Here is an 18,793-nt window from a genome sequence, read left to right as displayed (position 1 = left end):
GGGTGAGGTAGGTGAAGCACAAGGGTGCAGACTGTAAGGGGGCCTCACTCTCATGGTCGGAGTGAGGGTCTCTGTGCATTTTGTGCTCTGGGTGCCTCACTTGCCACACCCTCATCCAGGGTTCTGGCTGCACCTTGAGAATCTTTAAAACTTGAGTTAAAACTGCTTTATTCAAAGAAACCTAAAACGTGACACAATTTCTTAAATTAGCTTTTTCTACACTCAAGGTTATTAGTTATTATTCGATGGTGATAAAAACATGAACACTCGGGCGCCTGGGTGGCTCAGTTGGTTAAGCGACTGCCTTTGGCTTAGGTCATGATCCTGGAGTCCCGGGATCGAGTCCCGCATCGGGCTCCCTGCTCGGCGGGGAGTCTGCTTCTCCCTCTGACCCTCCTCCTCTCATGCTCTCTGTATCTCATTCTCTCTGTCTCAAATAAATAAATAAAATCTTTAAAAAAAAAAAACCATGAACACTCTTGACTACTTTGGCATCATCATGTGGAACAGTTGGCCTGTTTTCAGTGCAGCGTGTCTCCATTAGCCTCTTCTCTGTGCATGTTCTTATATCTGGAACCTTCTTTTCCAGGCAAACCCTGTTTGCTAGTGCTGATACTGCATATGTCCTAGCATACTCAATTATCATGCTAACCACAGACTTGCACAGCCCTCAGGTAAGATATTTTAATGATTTATATATTACAGTAGCTAAAGAAGGAGTTTTATTTGGGCCATTGGATGTTTTCTAAATGGCTTTTAATTTTTTTAAATTTCAGGTAAAAAATAAAATGACAAAAGAACAATACATTAAAATGAATCGGGGTATCAACGATAGTAAAGATCTCCCGGAAGAATATCTGTCAAGCATCTATGAAGAAATAGAAGGCAAGAAAATTGCCATGAAAGAAACAAAAGAGCATACGATCGCGACCAAATCTACTAAGCAGAGTAAGGTCTAATGACAGATTATTTCTGTTAATCCTAATTTTCAAGTGTATCAGATTGCATGATTAAGTTCCCTGATAATTTCGTGTATCTAGGTATCTGAATAGTAAGTGTGTTTGTTTATTTTTTTAAAGATTTTATTTATTTTTGACAGATAGCGAGAGAGGGAATACAGCAGGGGGAGTGGGAGAGGGAGAAACAGGCTCCCTGCTGAGCAGGGAGCCCGACACGGGGCTCGATCCCAGGACCCTGGGATCATGACCTGAGCCCAAGGCAGACGCTTAACGACTGAGCCACCCAGGCGCCCCAGTAAATGTGTTTAAATCAGTTAGTGTGATTATGTTGATTCTCTCATAACCATCTTCTTGCTAGATTTGTGATTAGTTATAAGAAGGAATTTAAAATGAGTAATCTGAGAGCTAAATTATCCCACACAGTGTTCCTTAAAATTGCTTTAATGCCACTGGTGATGGTGCCTACCTTGATGAGAATTGTGTGAGGGAAGGCCCGTGACACTCTCGGCTTCAGCAGAGCATAGAGATTGAGTGCACAGGCTGCAGAGCCACACTGGCCAGGGTCAAGTCCCACCTCCACTGCTTATTGGCTGTGTGTCCCTGGGCAAGGTGCTGAGCCTGTCTGTGCCTCATTTCCCCCTTCAGTAAAATGGTAATATTTGGAACACACTCACAGAGGTGCTCAGGAGGATTTGTGACTTAATCATTGTAAATCTTTTAAAACCGTGCCTAGCCCACAGCGAGCGCTCAGTGGGTGTCAGCGGCTGCTATTAGACTCTCATTTCTTTGTAGGCGTAGCTAGTGAAAAACAGAGACGGCTGCTGTACAACCTGGAGATGGAGCAAATGGCTAGAACAGCCAAAGCTCTGATGGAGGCTGTGAGCCATGCCAAGGCCCCATTCACCAGCGCCACTCACTTGGACCATGTCCGGCCAATGTTCAAAGTGAGTATCCTGAGAAGCTAGAACCTGGCTCGGCCTGATTCTGCAGGTGACCAGCTAGAAGCTAACCAGTGCCTCTGTAATGGTAAAGAGGTGGAGGAGAGGAAAGGTCAGGTCTGGGTGCTTCACTCAAGTGAGTTCTTCCCAGAAGCCCTTTGATGATGCAGGGGATGTGCCAGTGCCAGCCATAAGCGTGGGCTCCACAGTCAGAATGGCTAGTTTGAATCCTGCCTTTGCCACTTTGTAGCTCTGTGACCTTGGTCAGCTTACTCAGCCTCTCTCTGTGTTCATCGTCGGTAAAATGGGGACAAACACAGGGATGCTGTTGGGGCTGCTGGGGGACTGAATGAATGAAGAATTATTCAGGCAAAAGAGGTCGTTTTATTTTGACCTCTCACCTCTGTGGCCTCAGGGTTAGTTTACCAGATGAAATTAGTTGGAAATAAAAGACAGTATCCTGAAGTCTCTCTGTTTTTAAAATGTCTAGAAAAGGTACATGCCTTATAGACATGCACATAATTTTTCTCTAAGGTGTTTTTATAGTAGCTGTCAATATCCTGTTAGTTGAGCACTTCTAGATTTTTGTGAACCTTTATTTCCAGGGAATTCACAGGAAAATTGGAGGAAAAGTAAAGTCTAAATAATTTTTTTTTAAATTTTATTTATTTCAGAGAGAGAGAGCACAAGAGGGGGTAGGGTCAGAAGGAGAAGCAGGCTCTCTACTGAGCAGGGAGCCCGATGCGGGACTCGATCCCAGGACTCCGGGATCATGACCTGAGCCCAAGGCAGTCGCTTAACCAACTGAGCCACCCAGGCGCCCAAGTCTAAATAATTTGAATTAGGAACCTTTCAAGAAATTAAGTTTACAGAGTATGAGTTGTGTGTAGGTTTTATTTTGTGTGCCAGCCTCTGATTGGCCCTGCCTGCCTGCACTCTGCAGAGAAGGGTTCTCGTGCCCTGAATAGACTCGGCAAGGAGTAGGCTCTCCAGTTGATGAGTGATGTCTGCCACCAGCGCAGGTCGATGTGGTGATGGCATGCTAGCCACTATTTATCTTTCTTCCTTCCTTTTGAGCTGTACATTTAGTACGGAGCATATCTATACACCTTTGACCACAGTTGAGGAGGAATCATTTAATATTGTGAATGGAGTAGATTGAAATCAGAATAGCAGTGAGCTTGGCATCCTGGCTGTGCTCATAACTAACAGCGTGGCCTCTAAGTGCTCTTTCCATGCTGAAACTCTAGACATGATGGAAACCTCGCTTCCTTTCAGCTGGTGTGGACACCGCTGTTGGCAGCCTACAGCATCGGACTGCAGAACTGTGATGATACGGAGGTGGCCTCCCTGTGTCTGGAGGGCATCCGATGTGCAATCCGGATTGCCTGTATCTTTGGAATGCAGGTGGGTGGAAGTTAGCAGGGCTCCAGAGATGGTGGTGGGCTGTGTTCTTTCAGATTTGGCAAAATTTAGAAACTATCAGACATTTCCAATTAGCCAAAAAAGTCTCAGCAAACTACCTACTCATGCCTGCTGAGAGGAAGCCCACAGATTTGTGCTGACAACAGCCTCATTAGGGAGAAAATTGGAGATTTGGATTGTAACCTTCTTTAGCGAGTAGGTGGGGTCTAAGCTACTTGATTGGGTTTGACAAAACAGACTTCCTATCCACCTGCCTAATTAGCTGCCCTAGTGCTAAAATATTACTTTTCCTTTTAAGATCAGTTTTTATCATAATGTCCTTCATTTCCAAGTCTTCTCTGGGGGAAACAGATAGTTTACTGCAAAATGAATATGTCTATAAGCCTTTGAATCTTGAAAAATTAAAGCAACTACACAAAATACAATTCTTAAACTCTTAGGAAATTAGGAGGCTGTCGGTCCCATGCATCACTTCCTAAGTAAGAATTTGCACCCATTTATTTTGAAAAACTCAAATCTTCTATTCCCATGTATTTTACAGTTAGACATTTTCTTCTGTACCAAGACCACAGGCTTTGACACCAGACTGGGTTGCAGATCCTTTCTCTAGCCACGTGACATTGGCCCAGCTAACTCCTAAGACATGCTTGGTCTCTTCGGTAGAGTTGAGAAAATAGGCCTACCTTGCAAGATTGTTGCAGAAACTGGAGTGTATGTGGCAATCTTAGCATTCAACAGATTCCTCTCCTGCTCCCTCCAGAGGGAAGGGAACGTGGAATTTAAGTTTGAGGTCAGCTGCGAAGGAGAGAGCCGGCTCTCAGCCACATGGCACACAGGGATGTTCAGGAGCAGGAGGACGTCAGCACAGAATAACTGGCATGTTGATGTGCGTGAAGCCCGTTAGGTGGTGTTTGTACAGAAGGTATCAGGAGCCCAGTGCACACACAGGCCTGTGGATGTGCCAACGGGCACGCTAAGGGTGGAATCTCAGCACGCTTTCTTGCTTGGACTTCGTTGCAGTTGGAGCGAGATGCCTATGTTCAGGCTCTTGCTCGCTTCTCCCTGCTGACGGCCAGCTCCAGCATCACCGAAATGAAGCAGAAAAACATCGACACCATAAAGACGCTCATAACAGTGGCACACACCGATGGCAACTACCTTGGGAACTCCTGGCATGAGGTGCGTTTCCTTTGAAAGCCTGGCAAATGCCTTTTCTTAGTTAGATGGACTCCCAGCATTTTTCTGATTCAGTGTCCGTCTTCTATCTTTGGTCAATTCCAGTTCTGGAACTAGAGTCAAGCCTCGCTTTAACTCTGGGTTTTTCTTTATCCACATATCCTCACGTCTCTGAAAGTCAGCTTCTGGGGCTGTGGTGGGTGCGTTAAGATGCTCCATGTCACGGGGCAGCCCCCTCCCCAGTAGCTCCTGTTTGCACGTGAGCGCACTGCCCCAAGCCCTTGGGCTCCTCCTGGGAGCTCATAACGTCCCTGTGTAGATTTAGAAAAAGCTGGGGGCCTGATCTCTCTCCTAATCGTATCTGAAAAGGATAAAGAAAATTGTTGGGCGCCTGGGTGGCTCAGTTGGTTAAGCGACTGCCTTCGGCTCAGGTCATGGTCCTGGAGTCCCGGGATCGAGTCCCGCATCGGGCTCCCTGCTCGGCGGGGAGTCTGCTTCTCCCTCTGACCCTCCTCCCTCTCATGCTCTCTGTATCTCATTCTCTCTGTCTCAAATAAATAAATAAAATCTTAAAAAAAAAAGAAAATTGTTAAGATCCTGAGTAATAGAATTATGCAGGCGATTTATTTTCTGCTTTTTTCCCTTAAATTACATTACCTGATTTCTCTGGTGTCTGCACATATTGCTTCTTGCTTTAGGGAGAAAACTGAAAGAGTAGAGGTGAGTGTGCAGAGTGACGGGGACCGTGGGCACCTAGAGGGGACATGGCTGCCTCCTCCCCCGCGGGGTCGGTTCCTAAGGGGGAAGGCCCAGAGCTGGACTGCTGGGGTCCGGTGTGGGTGTGCAGCTCTGCCTGCGTGTGTGGCATGCAGGTCCCTTAGTCCCCGGGCCGCACCTTCGTGGGGTTGCCATGAGGTGAAGGGAGGTCATTTGCAGGGCTCAGAACTGCCTTTGGCAGGTAGTGAGGGCTCAGGAGATGTTAGCCCACCTCTTCCCACTCATCTTGGCAGGTACCTTTGTCCCCTTTCACCCAGCCTTTCCTTTCTCCACCGCAACCCTGGAGTTTTCCATATTAGAGAAGATGAAGTTGTACAGGGTAGGGGTAGGGAGGGCTGGTTGGTTGGGTTTTGGTTTTTGTTTTTGTTCTTTAAGTTATCTCTGTGCCCGGGGTGGGGCTCAAACTCAGGACCCCAAGATCAAGAGTCACATGCTCCACCAACTAAGCCAGCCAGGAGCCATTTTGTTGTTGTTTTTCTTTGTTTTGTTTTTAAGAAGTAATTTCCTGTTTTCTGAGGAGTCACAATACGTAGTGAATCAATAAATAGCTGCTTTCTCTCATAGAACTTTTTTTAATCTGGGAGGCATGATCTCGATGGGGTTCCTGCTGGTTGCCAAGTATATAGCAGCACCTAGAAATGTTAAAATGAATTACCACCTATTTGATGGTCAGAAACCTTGAGAAACCAGGCTGGAGCCAAGAAGTCCTGGCCGCAAGTTGTTGACATACTTGAGACGCTGGCCATCCTCAGCTTCTGGAAAAGGGAGGGAGTTAATAACAGTTTACTGGTAATAATTTAGTGGTATCATTGTATGTGGAGTAATCAGGGCATGGCTCTTTCCAGTACAATTAAATACCTTTCGCAGTCAACAGGACATTTATAAGTAACAATACCAAGCAGTGCTCAGTGCTATAGTGGACTCCCATACTCTGAGATTGGATCGTAACATCAACACAAAAGGCAAAACTCAGCTTTAGTCAGAAGTTCCCATGAAAATCCCTTAGGAAGGGTTTACCTGGAGATCTCCATGCTGTCCCTCGATAAGTTTCTGGCGACTAGTTTTTCCTCCAGTAGAAGTCGAGACCCATTTCTGTTTCTTCAGATAAGCTCCGGTCGAGAAAAGGCTTGTGTGCAGGTATATCTTCTCCACCCCAGAACCACCCCATGGGGCCGGAAGCTACAGTCTTTTTTCCGACTGCACACCCATTCTAGGGCATGTTCTCCATTCGTTCAGTTAACCAAACAAAAATCACCAGCTATTTTAAGTGCTGGGGATTCAGCAGTGAACAAGACAGTGTTGATGCCCTGTTGGTACTTAAGGCAGAGAACAAGAGAATATATGGCATAATGCCAAAAAGTGGTGAGGGCTAAGGGGGAAAGTAGTGTGACCGGGAGATGGTGGTAGAGGCGGTGTGCATGCAGTCTCAGGGCAGTCAAGAGAGGTCTCTGAGGGACACGTGTCTGAGCTGGGAATCTAAGCTGGGAGTGAACCGTGGGGAAGAGCATAAGGAACATGTTCTAGGCATAAAGAACAGCAAATACAAAGGCTTTGGGGATAGGACGAGACATGTCAAGTTAACGGAGCAGCAGGGAGGCTAGCATTTTGTGTCTGAGAGGTAGAATAGAAAGGAGGTGAGGGGGGCTAAGTCAGATCAGATGGCACACTTAATGGGTAGCACAGTGGGTGGGATTCCCTCCCTGCACCAGTCAAACAGCTTTTCTCTCTTTCTGGAGCATTTATCACATTTGCATAATTAAACATCTATATCGCATAACTCCATTGTACCAGCTTTTCTTTTAGTCATTTTCTCTTTTACTTTTTAACAGTTTGAAAAAAAAAAATAGTGGAGTCTATCTTCCAGGCCTGCAGTCAGTGGGTTGCCTCGCGAGGACTAGGAAAACCATCCTGAGACCCTGTGATTTCATTCTCACCTGACGAAAAGCTGTGTGTTTCAAAGAGCTCTCGAATGACTAAGATTGCAGTGACCTTTTCAGGCCAGAAACGAGAACTCATTTCTTCACGCCTTCTTTTCATTAGATCTTGAAATGCATCAGCCAGCTGGAGCTCGCTCAGCTGATAGGAACCGGTGTGAAAACCCGCTACCTGTCTGGATCTGGGCGTGAAAGAGAAGGGAGCCTGAAGGGCCACACGTTGGTGGGAGAAGAGTTCATGGGCCTTGGCCTTGGTAAGACACCAGGCCCCACGGCTGGCCGTCATGGAGTCACAAGTTAACCGGAATGAAACGCTTCTTGTCTCAGCAGGACTGTCACGTAAACCAGCTCTTCCTTGTGTGCCAGCTGACAGTATGTTTATTAATGGAAGTGGAAGTGCTGCTTTGGCTCTCTTAACTGATTAAACTGTTGAGTAAATGCCTATTTTATCAAATTCAGCAGGGTGCATTACTTTTCTTTCTATGCCTAGAAGTAAGTGTATTGGGGGTAGAAGCCATTTGCTTTAGAAGGGCTACAGCTTTAGTACCTAGTATTAGAGGAATGGGTATGTGTATCTCTAGATTTTGAAAAGTACATTACGTCTCTTCCATGTTCATTCTCCTGAAAGTAGAATGATTTCTCATTGAATCGAGAGGCTCCCGTCGGTGATCTAACAGGAAATAAGGCAAACAAAAGTGCCGGACCACATTCTAAGCACTCAGTTTATACATTTTAATTTGTCTAGGGCAGGCTCCTAGGTCCCACGTGCACTGATTGGAATAGGACAGGTTCACGGTTAAAACCACAGACTGTATGAAAGGGGGAAGCCATAATAGCACCTGCTTCTTAGGGCGCATGCAGGGACGGCTGGAGTAAAGTCCTGGAAAGCACACCACACATTGAGCAGGTATAAGCTGTCCCGTCTTCCAGGAGCTCTAAGTTAGTGCTGCTTAATTTTGTATTTGTTGTCCTAAATGTAGGCATTCAATACTATGAAAATGTGAAAGACTGAAGAAAGAGAGGTGGTTGGTACAAGCAAGGGAGCTTGTATTTTAAGAATAAGAATGTATTTTAAATGCCAAATGCCAAAACCTACATTTAATTTTATTGTCATCAGTTGAGGGTGTTTTTGTTTTGTTTTGCCTGCAAACCATTCTCTTATGTCTCTTGTCTCTGCATATTGATGCCACAGAATACTTTGTTCTAAATACTTGACTGTTTCTGAAGCAATGTTGATTTTGCACATTGTGTTTCAGGTAATTTGGTGAGTGGTGGAGTGGATAAGAGACAGATGGCCAGCTTCCAGGAATCGGTTGGTGAGACCAGCTCTCAGAGTGTGGTTGTAGCTGTAGACAGGTAATGATTTTGTTCTCCAGCGAAGCTGGACTATCCAGTAGCGTGGCACATCCTCTGTGTAGTTCGTGGATTCTTAATCTGTTTGACTCTTGTAAGTGTTGTGAGCTCTAGATCATTCAAACTAGGAAGTAGCACACGTGATCCACAGCTACTAATAACCTTCATGTTCATTTGTATTCATGACCTTTTTAAAAACAAGCGTTTTTGCTTGTGCTGATGTTTTAGATTACCTTGTTCCCTTAACGGAAATTTCTAATTAAAAAAATTCCAAGAAGGGTTTAAGATGTGAAGCCTATCTACGAGTGAGAGGTGGCCACATTGATAGTTTGCATTTCATTTTCCTTAGAACCTTTCCATGATACCTGTTTACTTGAAACTAAACATCCACGAGAAATCTAGGTATTCTTATTCAAAGACATTCATTAGATAGCAGTATTTAAAATATGAATTTTCTAAAATGAATAAACTCGGGCGCCTGGGTGGCTCAGTTGATTAGGCGACTGCCTTCGGCTCAGGTCATGATCCTGGAGTCCTGGGATTGAGTCCCACATCGGGCTCCCTGCTCAGCAGGGGGTCTGCTTCTCCCTCTGACCCTCCCCCCTCTCGTGTGCTCTCTCTCTCTCATTCTCTCTCTCAAATAAATAAATAAAATCTTTAAAAAAATAAAAAATAAATAAAATGAATAAACTCCTGAAAAGTACCCTTGAATAATCATGTACACTGCTGTTCATGTGGTTAATGACGGATTCCACAGTATTAAATATAGACAGTGTTGAGGTGGTAGGAGTATAGAATTTGGGGCATAATTTGTATTGTTCTCAGAACAATCCTCTTAGTATTTTAAAATCTTTATTAGTGTATTTTGATTACCTTGTTCCTGTTGCTTCCCTGCTTCTCTCCAAAAGAGATACTGTCTGTAACATACTTTTGATGGGTTTTCCTCACATTTTTCAGTTAGGTTTAGGCTAAAAGTACAAAATGTTTATTCTTCCATTAATCACAATTCTTGCTTTTCTGTTTCTCTGCATTAGCCAGATCATGGACAGTAGCAGTCTTGCCCGGCATCATTTTGTGTGCCATTACATTTTTTTAAATTGAGATATAATTCACATAGCACAAGACTTATTCTTTTAAAATGTACAATTCAGGAGGAGCCTGGGTCTCTCAGTCAGTTAAGTGTCCAACTCTTGATTTCAGCTCAGGTCATGATCTCAGGTTGAAATCAAAGGAAAGATAATAACTCAAAAGGAGCTGAAGAAGTAAAGAGCACTGGTGAAGATGCCTGGGGAAATAATTCATTTGTAATTCATTTTATCTATCTGATTTGAGGATGGCGAAAGTAATCGTCATCAATCTGTGTTGATGGGCAGGTATGTGTAAACAAAAAACTTACATAGCAACAGCACAAAGGAGAGGGCAGAGAATGGAGCAATATAGGAGCCAGGATGTTTCATACTACTAAAATTAAGTAGACATTAATTCAAAGTCAAATGTTAAAAGTTAAGATGTTATCATTCCCAAGTCAGTAAGAAAAACACTGAAAAAATACAGTAAAAGAAACAAGGAAAGTAGAATGATACACTAGAAAATTTCTTAACACATAAGAAGGCAGTGATAATGAAGGAATGGGGAACAAAAACGACACAACAGATATTTATAAAAAGAGAAAAAGAGGGCGCCTGGGTGGCGCAGTTGGTTAAGCGACTGCCTTCGGCTCAGGTCATGATCCTGGAGTCCCGGGATCGAGTCCCGCATCAGGCTCCCTGCTCGGCGGGGAACCTGCTTCTCCCTCTGACCCTCCCCCCTCTCGTGTGCTCTCTGTCTCTCTCATTCTCTCTGTCTCAAATAAATTAAAAAAAAAAAAAAAAAAGCAGATCTAAATTCTACCCATCAACAATTAAATTATAATTAAATGTAAATAGATAAAACACTTTAATCCAAAGGAAGAGATTGGTGGAATGGACTAAAATAAACACGGTCCAACCATCTGCTTTCCAAAGGAACTCACTTTATTTTTTTTATTATTTTTTTTAAAGTAAGCTATAATGCCCAGTGTGGGGCTTGAACTCATAACTCTGAGATCAAGAGTCACATGCTCTACCAACTGAGCCAGCCAGGCGCCCTCACTTTAGATTCACTTTAGATTCAAAGACACAAACAGGTTGAAAGTAAAAGAATAAAAAAGACATAGCATATCAAAAAGTAGCCAAAAGAGAACTGGGGTGGCTGCACCAATGTAAGACAAGAGATTGAAAAATCATTAGTAGAGACAAAGAACATTTTATAATATAAAAGGTTTAATCTGTCAAGAAAACATACAAACATATATGCATCTAACAACAAAGCCCCAAAGTCACACGGCAGAACAAATAAAACTGAAAGAGAGAAATGGACAATACAGCAATGCCCAGAATCAGCAAATCTATAAAGACAGAGTGAAGATTAGCGGCTATAGGGGTTGGCAGGGGAGGAAATGGGGAGTGACTGATAGTAAGTACAGGCTGATGAAAATGCTATGAAATTCGATAATGGAATAGCTTCTCGGCCTTTTGGCTAAGACCAAGTGTGAAATTTGATAGTGGTGATGACCACACGAGTCTGAATATACTAAAACCCACTGAATTGTATACATATATTTTAAAGATTTATTTATTGAGAGAGAGCCCCCACAAGAGAGCACACGTGCGTGAACAGAGGGAGGGGCAGAAGGAGAGGTAGAGGGAAAGAATCTCAAGCAGACTCCCTGCAGAGCGTGATCTCATGACCACTATCTCTGCTCATTTAGCTTTAGTGATCAGCTAAGAATTAGACAAAGAGGGGCACCTGGGTGGCTCAGTCAGTTAAGCATCCGACTCTTGATTTTGGCTCAGGTCATGATCTCAGGGTCCTGGATCAAGTCCTGCGTTGGGCTCCCTGCTCAGCAGAGAGTCTGCTTCCCTCTCCCTTGCTCTTCTCTTTCTCGCTCTTCTCTCTTTCACTCTTCTCTCTCTCAAGTAAATAAATAAAATCTTAAAAAAAAAAAAGGGCACCTGGGTGGCTCAGTCGTTAAGCGTCTGCCTTCGGCTCAGGTCATGATCCCAGGGTCCTGGGATCAAGCCCCGCATCGGGCTCCCTGCTCAGCGGAAAGCCTGCTCCTCCCTCTCCCACTCCCCCTGCTTGTGTTCCCTCTCTCGCTGTGTCTCTCTCTGTCAAATAAATAAAATCTTTAAAAAAAATAAAAATAAAACCTTCTGTGCATGTCTCATTCCCAGCTTTTCCTTTTAAGTTTTTGGCGGGGTCCTTGTTTACCCCGGTTGTGACTGCCACCTCAGCTAGTTACTACAAACTGCTTTTGACAAAAGCCCCAGGGAAAAGACTATTTGCACCAAACGAGGTCTGAGTCAAAGACAGATCCTGGAAAGGGGGGTTTCCAGGGTACTGCCAGGCAGGTCACATAATGTCACTTCTGTGAGACTGGTGTTTTGGGGGAAATTCCAGGACAGTTGTGTTCTCTCCTGTGGAACTGAGTTGCTGGTTTCGCAGTTACCGTGACTTCAGAACTGTTGGCTTTCAACATTCCTGAGGAATTGAGAAGACAGTAATAGAAATAGGCCAGCCTAAAACACCATAATAGTCTCTATTTATACCAAAATTGAGCCATTTTTCTTGAATAAACATTTTACCAGCCTTTGGTAATTTCCAGAGTTCAGTCCTCAAAGAGTTGGTTTGGGTAACTTTTTTCTGCTAGTTTTTTTTGTTTGTCTTACGGAGCAGCAGCTTTTTGGAGGTCCTCACTCTCCCACTCCCCCTGTTGTGACATCACATGCTGTTACATTTTACTCTCCCTTCCTCCTTTTGATGTGTCACTTTTTCTTTCTACCATTATAGGCATCTGTGCTCTGGGTTCACTGACCAGTTTTGTACCTCTGATGCCTCAGTCATTTATTTTAGTGGAGGTGCCAGACCTGAAATGCTTCCTTTTTGCCTTTTCTTCAGTGTTTGAAATTGAAACACAGCTTCCGAATCTAACTTTTATTTTATTGTGTCTGGAATTATCTCCCTAGAATTTTTACTGGATCTACTAGACTGGATGGAAATGCCATAGGTATGTATTTGTCACTCACGTGTGACAACTACAGAATCCTCATGTTGTGGCTGTCTGGCCATTACTAATGAAGCCTCGCATGTGTTGTTGGGTCTGGCCTGTAGTTGACTTTGTCCGCTGGCTGTGCGCCGTGTCCATGGACGAGCTGGCTTCCCCACACCACCCCCGCATGTTCAGCTTACAGAAGATTGTGGAGATATCATACTACAACATGAATCGGATCCGGTTGCAGTGGTCGCGAATATGGCATGTGATTGGAGATCACTTCAATAAGGTAACTCTTCAAATTCAAAAACCACTCCATCGGTGTCCAGAAAAAGGCAGGCAACTATACTCAAGGAGGAAGTGAGAGAGAGTTTAGGTAGCTATACAGCTTTCCCTGTTATCCAAAAGTAGAACGTTGCTATGAGACCTTTCATAAGCCGAGATGGTGTAAAGCAGAGAGGCAGTTACCATTAATTTATATGAAAAAATTGTTGAGCATTCCCACACCCCAAAAATAACCTTTCTTAGGCTTTTCTGATACTTTAGGACACATCTTGCTAACAATGCACAGAACCGAGATAAAGCCCAAATGCTCACTGACACAGTTCAGAGCGCTGGTGGCTTAATGCTGAGATGCTGAGTGGAGTTCGTGGGGAAGGGACTTGGCAGCACCCCTCCTGCTGCCGGCCGCGTGCTGCCTCTGTAACAGCTCGCTGCAAAACAAATGCTGAATGTCATTTTCACTTTTCACGTTTCTTTTGTAAAAGCAAAAATCCTCTTTGGATTTTTTTTTTTGGGTAGTGAAAATAGACACTAAGGTAGGTCTTTCATAAAAGCAAAGTGGTACCTGGGGCGCCTGGATGGCACAGTCAGTTAGGTGTCCGACTCTTGATTTCAGCTCAGGTCATGATCTCAGGGTGGTGAGATTGAGCCCCTGCATCAGGCTGTGTGCTCAGTGTGGAATCTGCTTGGGACTCTCTCTCTCCCTTTTCCTCTGCCCCTCTTCCTCCCCGCTCAAGCAAATGAATAAATCTTAAAAAAAAAAAAAAAAGCAAAGCGGTGCAGTGTGACATTGCATGAAGCAGAGGATACTCATAATTCATTTTACCTGTGGAGCATATTTAGGTATTGCTAGAACTCTTGGAGTATGAAATTAAAATCTTAGTGGTATTGGGGCGCCTGGGTGGCTCAGTCGTTAAGCGTCTGCCTTGGGCTCAGGTCATGATCCCAGGGTCCTGGGATCGAGCCCCGCATCGGGCTCCCTGCTCGGTGGGAAGCCTGCTTATCTCTCTCCCACTCCCCCTGCTTGTGTTCCCTCTCTCACTGTGTCTCTCTCTCTGTTAAATAAATAAAATCTTAAAAAAAAAAAAAAAAATCTTAGTGGTATTAAAAATACTTTAACATCCCATATCCAGGGTCTAGGCTAACACCACAAAATCATGTAGTCACTGGACAAGCATTGATGTTTGAACACATGGCAAAATCCTCTAGTGTCTTCTGAATGACCAAAGATTAAGTTATGTTCTATATAGTTTCACTGTTAATGTCACTGCTTCTTATATTCTGGCTTTTGTTGCCACCACTCTTCTGAAACCTTTGTTGAGAAAACTAACATTCATTCATTCATTCATTCATTTTAAAGATTTGCTTACTTATTTGAGAGAGAGAGAGCATGCATGCATGCAAGCTAGGGGAAAGGCAGAGAGAGAGAGAATCTCAAGCAGACTCCCCACTGAGCATGGAGCCTGACATGGGGCTCCATCCCACAACCCTGAGATCATGACCTGTCCGAAATCAAGAGTTGGTGCTTAACCAACCAAGCCACCCAGGCATCCCTAGAAAACTAACATTTATTTTTACATCAAAAACAGGCTAAAGATTTGTGTGTTCTAAAACTGACAACTACTGAGAGAAAACCAGACTACCCTTGTTCCTCTCCGCTAGAGGTTTTATCGCGTACATATAGGCACATGCACACATAAAGACTTTTAAAAGTCAGAATGTATATGTATTGTGTGTGTGTTTATGCATCTGTGATTCCATTAACTTCTTAAAAGTGATAGCTTAATAGCACTATTTCCTACCAAAACATACTCCATGATTTCAAAGCAATTTTCTCACTCCTGGAGATGAAGAGTTGTAATACAGATGCTTAAAAGTACTGTGAGTAAAAAACAGTTTATCCAAAAGAGAATTGCACTCTCTCCATTGAATGGAAGAAACTTATAAAAAGAAGCAGGTGACCTTTCATCTGAATCCTCAGGGAGGACATAGCCCCGAGAGCCTGCACATGACCCCGAGCAACTGTTTGTCGAGTGAATGGTAGCACTGTCACCTAGAGTAATCAACCAGCTCAGCAACCATCTTTCTCACTGTTCTGGATAAATAACTTCCTAGTGGACCAGTTGACTGAATTGGTGTGAAATCGCTGGAGAAAGGGAATGCGAACCATTACCATTACTGTACCTTAGGTTGTATTCTCATTCAAGCCTGTGACCACTAAGCTGGAGCAGACATTGCTCACTTGTTCCGTGAAATCTTTCCACTAGCAGCCGTGGAATCCTTTTTTCTCTCAGAAGTAATAATCCAAAAGTGTTTTGGTAGCCTTTCCCAGCTTTTCGGAGTCTGGATTTCATGTTCAGTGGGACTTCTTCAGGAGAGAACATCAGTTTGTACAAGTTACTTTTCCCACCTGCCGTTCTGTTGTCAAGACTCTTGAGGTGCCAGTCCTCGGTTATCTGTGGGTCACTTACGGGCAGCTCAGGATGTAGGCTGACAGATAGTAATGAGACATTTCATGGTTGTCACCTTCATTACCAGTGTCTGTTCCATCTCATCAGAGCCACTAAGCACAAAGTTGTGGAAAACTCAGTTGCTCCCTCTGGGAGTCTTCATTCTTTCTACCACCTCAGGAAGATGTTCTGCTTGTCTATAGTTTACCTACTTTTAGAGACTGGAGTTCTGGGTATATATTTGGTTGGCTGGACATATTTCTTTTTAACTGCCAAATGTTACTCCATATAATAAGAATCTCGTAGGTTTGAAGAAGCGAATGGCTGAGTACAGCTGTAACTTAGCTCTTGGCATTCTAGCAGAGCCTTGGGAACAGTCCCATGTTTCTCTTCTAAATTAGGACACGTGTGCGTCCTGGGGTGTGCAGAGCTGCACGATAAGCATGGAGTGTATTCCTGCTATAGGATTTCCTGAATCCTGATGTTTAGGAGAGGAATACTCTTTTTATTAGTATTTAATTTAATGAACATGACATAAACATCTTAAAAAAAATTACCGTTAAAGCCGCGTTTGACCATCACCACTCCCCTATTGAACCCTGCCCAAAACTAATTATTACCAGTTTGGTATATACCCTGACATTTTTCTATGCACGTGTATATGTATATACTCACAGAAATACAGATAATATTGTCTTGGTTTCTTTTGCTTTTTTGAAAAAAAACATAATTGGTATTGCACATATCATTTTGTAACTTGCTTCCTCCACTTAGCAAGGAATCTTAAATATTTAACTATGTTATTAGTATGTATGAGTTTATTCTTTTTTAGATTGTGGTAAAATACACATAAAATTTTTCATTTTAACCGTTTATAAGTGTACAGTTTATTAGTGTTAAGTACACTCACATTTTGTGCAACAGATCTGAGGAGCTCTTTTTTCAGAAATCTTGTAAAATGGAAACTCCAAACCCGCTAAATACTAGCTTCCCATTCCTTCCTCTGCCCTGCCCCTTCCCCCAGTCCAGGGTAACCACCATTCTGCTTTCTGTCTCTATGAATTTGACTACTCTCGCTACCTCATATAACTGGAATCATGCAGCATTTGTCCTTTTGTGACTGGTTTCTTTCACTTGGCATGATGTCCTCAAGGTTCATCCATGTTGTAGCATGTGATAGAATTTTCTTCTTCTTTTTTTTTTTTTTAAAGGCTGGACGTATTTCTTTTTTTTTTTTTTTAAAGATTTTATTTTTTTATTTGAGACAGAGAGAATGAGAGACAGAGAGCATGAGAGGGAGGAGGGTCAGAGGGGGAAGCAGACTCCCTGCTGAGCAGGGAGCCCGAGGCGGGACTCGATCCCGGGACTCCAGGATCATGACCTGAGCCGAAGGCAGTCGCTTAACCAACTGAGCCACCCAGGCGCCCCTGGACGTATTTCTTTTTAACTGCCAAATGTTACTCCGTGTCTGTGAACATACCCTTATGTAACTATTTCCTGTTGATGTTTCCAATTTTTCTTTATTTGAAGTGATATTGCAACATTACTTCTTGTTAAAAATAAAACCTTTTCAGGTCAGACCACATGCCAGTGAAATTTCTTGCTTGGAGTAGGCTACTGCAAGATGCCCCAGATCCTTGGCAGGGGTTCTGGTAGGAAACATTCCCTTGCTCTGCGTGAGGGATTCTTCTTGAGGGAAAAGTCTGAGAAGCGCCAACCAAATACATACCCATAACTCCAGTCTCTAAAAGTAGGTAAACTATAGACAAGTACAATTTTAAGGAAATTGAAAAGCCTTAATATTTGTGCTGAATTTTTTGAGGCCGACAATACTCGTTTATAATTAGGCAACAGATATAGGCAAGTATGAAAAGGATTTACAGAGGGGCACCTGGGTGGCTCAGTCGATAAAGTATCTGCCTTTGGCTCAGGTCGTGGTCCCAGGGTCCTGGGATTGAGCCCCACATCGGGCTCCCTGCTCCATGGGAAGCCTGCTTCTCCCTCTTCCACTCCTCCTGCTTGTGTTCCCTCTCTTGCTGTCTCTCTCTCTCTGTCAAATAAATAAATAAAATCTTTAAAGAAAAAAAAAAAAAGGCTTTACAGAGACTTTAAAGTCTTTTGACCTGTCCTGTATACTTGGATAAAATTAATTAGCACGTGGGGAATTGTTTAATGGGTATAGAGTTTCAGCTTTGCTAGAGTTCTGGAGATGTGGTGCACAACAATGTGGATGTCCTTAACACTACTGAACTGTGTGCTTCAAAATGGTTAAGATGGTAACTTTTGTGTCTTACGTGTATTTTGCCACAATCTTTAAAAAATTAAATAGCACATTTGAAAGCATTTTTAATTAAATGTGCAGTACTGATCTTTCATCATTAAACTTAAAACAGAATTGTCCAGGTCATAGCCAAGAAACACCATTTTCTTTTCTCCTTAGGTGTGTTTTTTCAGAGCATTTGTTCTGAAGGCAGGCTGTCCATTCTTGATGTTCAGAAGCCCACATCCACAATTGTTGTACTGTGCCTATCTCACCTCGCCTCCCATTTCTGCTCAGGTTGGCTGTAACCCCAATGAAGATGTGGCGATCTTTGCTGTTGACTCCTTAAGGCAGCTCTCTATGAAGTTTCTCGAGAAGGGAGAATTAGCCAACTTTCGTTTCCAGAAAGATTTTCTGAGGCCCTTTGAGCATATCATGAAGAAAAACAGGTATGTGCCTTGTCAAATTCCCCATTGGAGGCCTAAAAAGACCTCCTAACCCTAATCACATAATATTTTCTTCCTTTGTTGATGGAAACAGGTAAAATGAACAGACTGATTCACATGTATTATTTCTAAGTACGTCACTGAGATCTGCGTGTGACCTTTCCCAGAAGGACAGATGACACCACCGCAACTAGTAGAAATGTGCCATGCATTCTTACTGGGGTGGGTGCTGACGTTGTTCAGAGAAAGAGCCACTGCTGAGGCATCCTAAAACAAGGTCAAGAGGGGCATTTGGGTGGCTCAGTCATTAGGCGTCTGCCTTCGGCTCGGGTCATGATCCCAGGGTCCTAGGATCGAGCCCCGCATCGAGCTCCCTGCTCAGCGGGAAGCCTGCTTCTCCCTCTCCCACTCCCCCTGCTTGGTTCCTTCTCTCACTGTGTCTCTCTTTGTCAAATAAATAAAAATCTTAAAAATAAACAAAACAAGGTCAAAAATTATGTGACCCATCATTTCTGCCCCAGGAGGGTGATAGAAGAGATCAGGACAGCTGTACCTGTGAAGGACTCGCCCTGTTCATGCGTTCACTTGGCCTGTATTACTGCAGCCTACCGGCTGCTAGTACTGGTCTGAGTGCCAAGTATACAGAACTAAAGAAAACAGTCAAAAATTCCTGTTTTCATCTGGCCCTGATTTAATCATCATGGGTACACCATATCCTCTT

At 43.5% G+C, this 18,793-nt stretch overlaps 1 protein-coding gene across 2 annotated transcripts in view; it reads left to right on the top strand.

Annotated features, from left to right (window-relative positions):
• The window catches only part of ARFGEF2 (ARF guanine nucleotide exchange factor 2), a 97,975-nt gene that overhangs the window by 50,141 nt on the left and 29,041 nt on the right, over positions 1-18,793 (top strand). For both annotated transcript variants that reach the window (XM_081831922.1, XM_081831921.1), the window contains exons 17-26: positions 590-674; positions 777-948; positions 1,752-1,903; positions 3,176-3,304; positions 4,343-4,501; positions 7,316-7,463; positions 8,466-8,565; positions 12,609-12,649; positions 12,754-12,923; positions 17,924-18,075. In XM_081831922.1, coding sequence (XP_081688048.1) covers positions 590-674; positions 777-948; positions 1,752-1,903; positions 3,176-3,304; positions 4,343-4,501; positions 7,316-7,463; positions 8,466-8,565; positions 12,609-12,649; positions 12,754-12,923; positions 17,924-18,075 — 1,308 coding nt within the window. The remainder of the gene's footprint in view (positions 1-589; positions 675-776; positions 949-1,751; positions 1,904-3,175; positions 3,305-4,342; positions 4,502-7,315; positions 7,464-8,465; positions 8,566-12,608; positions 12,650-12,753; positions 12,924-17,923; positions 18,076-18,793) is intronic.

This window comes from Leptonychotes weddellii, chromosome 10 (genome assembly GCF_054177405.1).
Source record: "Leptonychotes weddellii isolate Sample4059 chromosome 10, ASM5417740v2, whole genome shotgun sequence".
Taxonomy (NCBI): domain Eukaryota; kingdom Metazoa; phylum Chordata; class Mammalia; order Carnivora; family Phocidae; genus Leptonychotes; species Leptonychotes weddellii.
The sequence above is the reverse complement of the archived record's forward strand: the minus strand, read 5'-3'. Positions and strand labels throughout refer to the sequence as shown.